This window comes from Temnothorax nylanderi, unplaced genomic scaffold, assembly GCF_030848795.1.
Source record: "Temnothorax nylanderi isolate EJ_2023f unplaced genomic scaffold, tnyl_v1.0 TNYL_tig0984_pilon, whole genome shotgun sequence".
Lineage (NCBI taxonomy): Eukaryota > Metazoa > Arthropoda > Insecta > Hymenoptera > Formicidae > Temnothorax > Temnothorax nylanderi.
The window spans coordinates 14,944-17,430 of NW_027250046.1; the positions used below are offsets into that span (position 1 = coordinate 14,944).

At 41.5% G+C, this 2,487-nt stretch overlaps 1 protein-coding gene across 1 annotated transcript; it reads right to left on the reverse strand.

The window, feature by feature from the left end:
- Positions 1-1,047: 1,047 nt before the first annotated feature.
- On the reverse strand, positions 1,048-1,800 carry LOC139786209 (uncharacterized). Its single transcript, XM_071725372.1, has one exon. It carries the CDS (start codon positions 1,798-1,800, stop codon positions 1,048-1,050), a length of 753 nt encoding a protein of 250 aa, XP_071581473.1.
- Between the last annotated feature and the right edge of the window lie 687 nt (positions 1,801-2,487).

Below are 2,487 nucleotides of genomic sequence, written 5' to 3' on the forward strand. Positions count from 1 at the left end.
ACCAGGAGACACGGAGTGTTTTCCATTTACTGACTGTTCTTGTTATTACCAGAGAGAAGAATTCTTCTCTCTGTTATTACGAATCCGTAATCAGTCGAATCCGATTGGTCAAGCACACAGCAGAGGGGATGCTGGATTAAGGCTGCGGTCCACTTGACGCTACAAATGCTTCGAAGCATTCCTCTTCTCTTTTCTTTCAATGAAGAAAGAAGGAGAAGAAGAACGCCCCAAAGCATTTTTTTTTTTTTTTAATCAGAAAAAAGAATGACCATGGGAAGAGCCCATATGGTCTACATACATGAAGCGGGACTAATGGCGCTCTCGACCCGCGACCCAAACCGACCCGGGCCGCACCATGTATACAGGACTCTAGCATCATTGACGCGGAATACATACACATCTGTGCACGCACCCCACGCCCACCGATGCGACCCGAGCCGGGTCGAGCAGCAAATCGAAAACGCCACAATTGTATCGCAGCTACATAAATTAAGGCCATTTACATGAACGTCTCAATAGAGACGCCCCAATCACAGTTCACATTTAACTAAAAATGAAGCATATAATAATAAAATAAATATTTCGCAAGGGAATGTTGCCCCAAGGGGGACGAGACATCCACGCATCCGCGCGCAAGCCCCCTAAAATATTAGGAAAGAAATAACCCTCCTTGTCTAATCGGAAAATCCAACATATTACAGTACAGCCCGCAATTATTCACTAAGATTAAGACTTTATAATTTTTAAACACTTAAGACTATGAATTATTAGAGCTTAAAACTAAGGTACATCTAAATGAAAATAACAATAAAATAAAATAAAATAAAATAAAAAATAAAAAATAAAAAAAAAGAATTATAAAAACAGTTCTTACGGTTGACAACACAAAATAATTCTATTCATAACTACGAAACTAAAAAATACAACTAAATATTTGACCAATTGTACATTACCTAAAATTAAGCAGAGCACACCTCGACAACGCATAAACGGATCATGAGCTGGGTACAAAACTACTCAACAAACCGTGAGAAATGAGGATCCACATCAAATGAAAATCGGCAATGAACATATGAACTCCTCCAGAATGAATGCCACCTCCAGTGAGGGGATTTGAAGTAAAAACTCCAATAAAAAGGGGCCGTATCCAAACAGCTTGGACAGGGCCTTTACCAAAATCGCGCGTTGCTCATTATACCGAAAACAAGACCAGAAAACGTGCTCGGGAGTCTCCGGTTCCCCACAATATGGACAATCCGGGGAGTCCACGATGAGAAACCTAAATAAACTGTCCCGGAGAGATGAATGACCACATCTCAGTCGATTAATAGTTGTGAATGCTCTTCTCTTCATAATCATCCCATCAAACCACGCCCTCTTATAGTTGAAGTTATCTTGATCATAGAAGACTGAGAAAAATCTGGATCCTCTAAAGATCCTTTCCCCGTAACCCCACTCGATTGACTCTTTGAAAGTTTCATTTTTCCATAACCGTTTTAATTCTCTGTGAGGGATTTCATTACAGTCACCACGGGGATCGTCACAGGCCGCCTTGGCAACCCTATCTGCAAACTCATTTCCTTTTATACCTCTATGCGAGGGAATCCAAACTAAATTTATATTCCAATTCTTCCTTTTGAATTCAACCAGAAGATTTCTTATCTCTAAGATCAGAAAAGAGGCACGGGAGAGTTTAAAATTAGAAGAGATAGCAAGTAGGTTGGACAACGAGTCGGAAAAAATAAAGGCTTCGGACCACCCCTGCTCCTCACAGATCTGAAGAGCTTTTAAGATGGCCATTGATTCAACTGTAAAGGAGGATAGGAAACCAAAAGAGGACGACCTAAAGAGTATGGTATCAGAGTCTAGAACAACGGAGAAACCAGCAGACGCGCCCTCCCCTTTAATAGATCCGTCTGTAAATATAGCTTTACTCGAGAGCAAGGCATGGCCGAATAACTCGTTAAACTTGTCAGATGGAGAGGCGTCTCTTTTTAATTACATATCCAGAAACCTCATCCACCTCCACATGAGAGAAAAGAGCCTCAAAATTTCTAGGATAACAAATCGGATATTCCCTTTGGGGAACAAGATTCACATATTCCTGGAAGGAGGACAGTGCCTCAGAAAAGGGGTCGCTCATACGCTTCCCGTGTAGGATGGGACGGATATCATTTAGGTATGTTAGCTTTTCAATGAGAGGGTGTGATGCATTGGACCAGGCTCTAAAAAGGAAACCCAAAGCTAAGTATTTAAGCCTGCAATAGAGAGAGGGTTCTCGAAGTTCCGCAAGCATAACATTAAGGGGAGTGGATCCCCTGTAACCCATAACGAGTCTAATCGCTCTCATCTGAATCTTGTCCAACTTTGTGGACAAGTCCCTACAAACAGAGTTCACAAGAAAACCGGCATATTCCAGTCTAGAACGGACCAAAGCTCTATATACCTTTCTTAGTACATATGGATCAGAACCCCACCATTTCCTAC

Bases quoted from the DNA above. Each gene is read 5' to 3' on its own strand.
- LOC139786209 (XM_071725372.1), bottom strand. From the start codon at position 1,800: ATGGCCATCTTAAAAGCTCTTCAGATCTGTGAGGAGCAGGGGTGGTCC.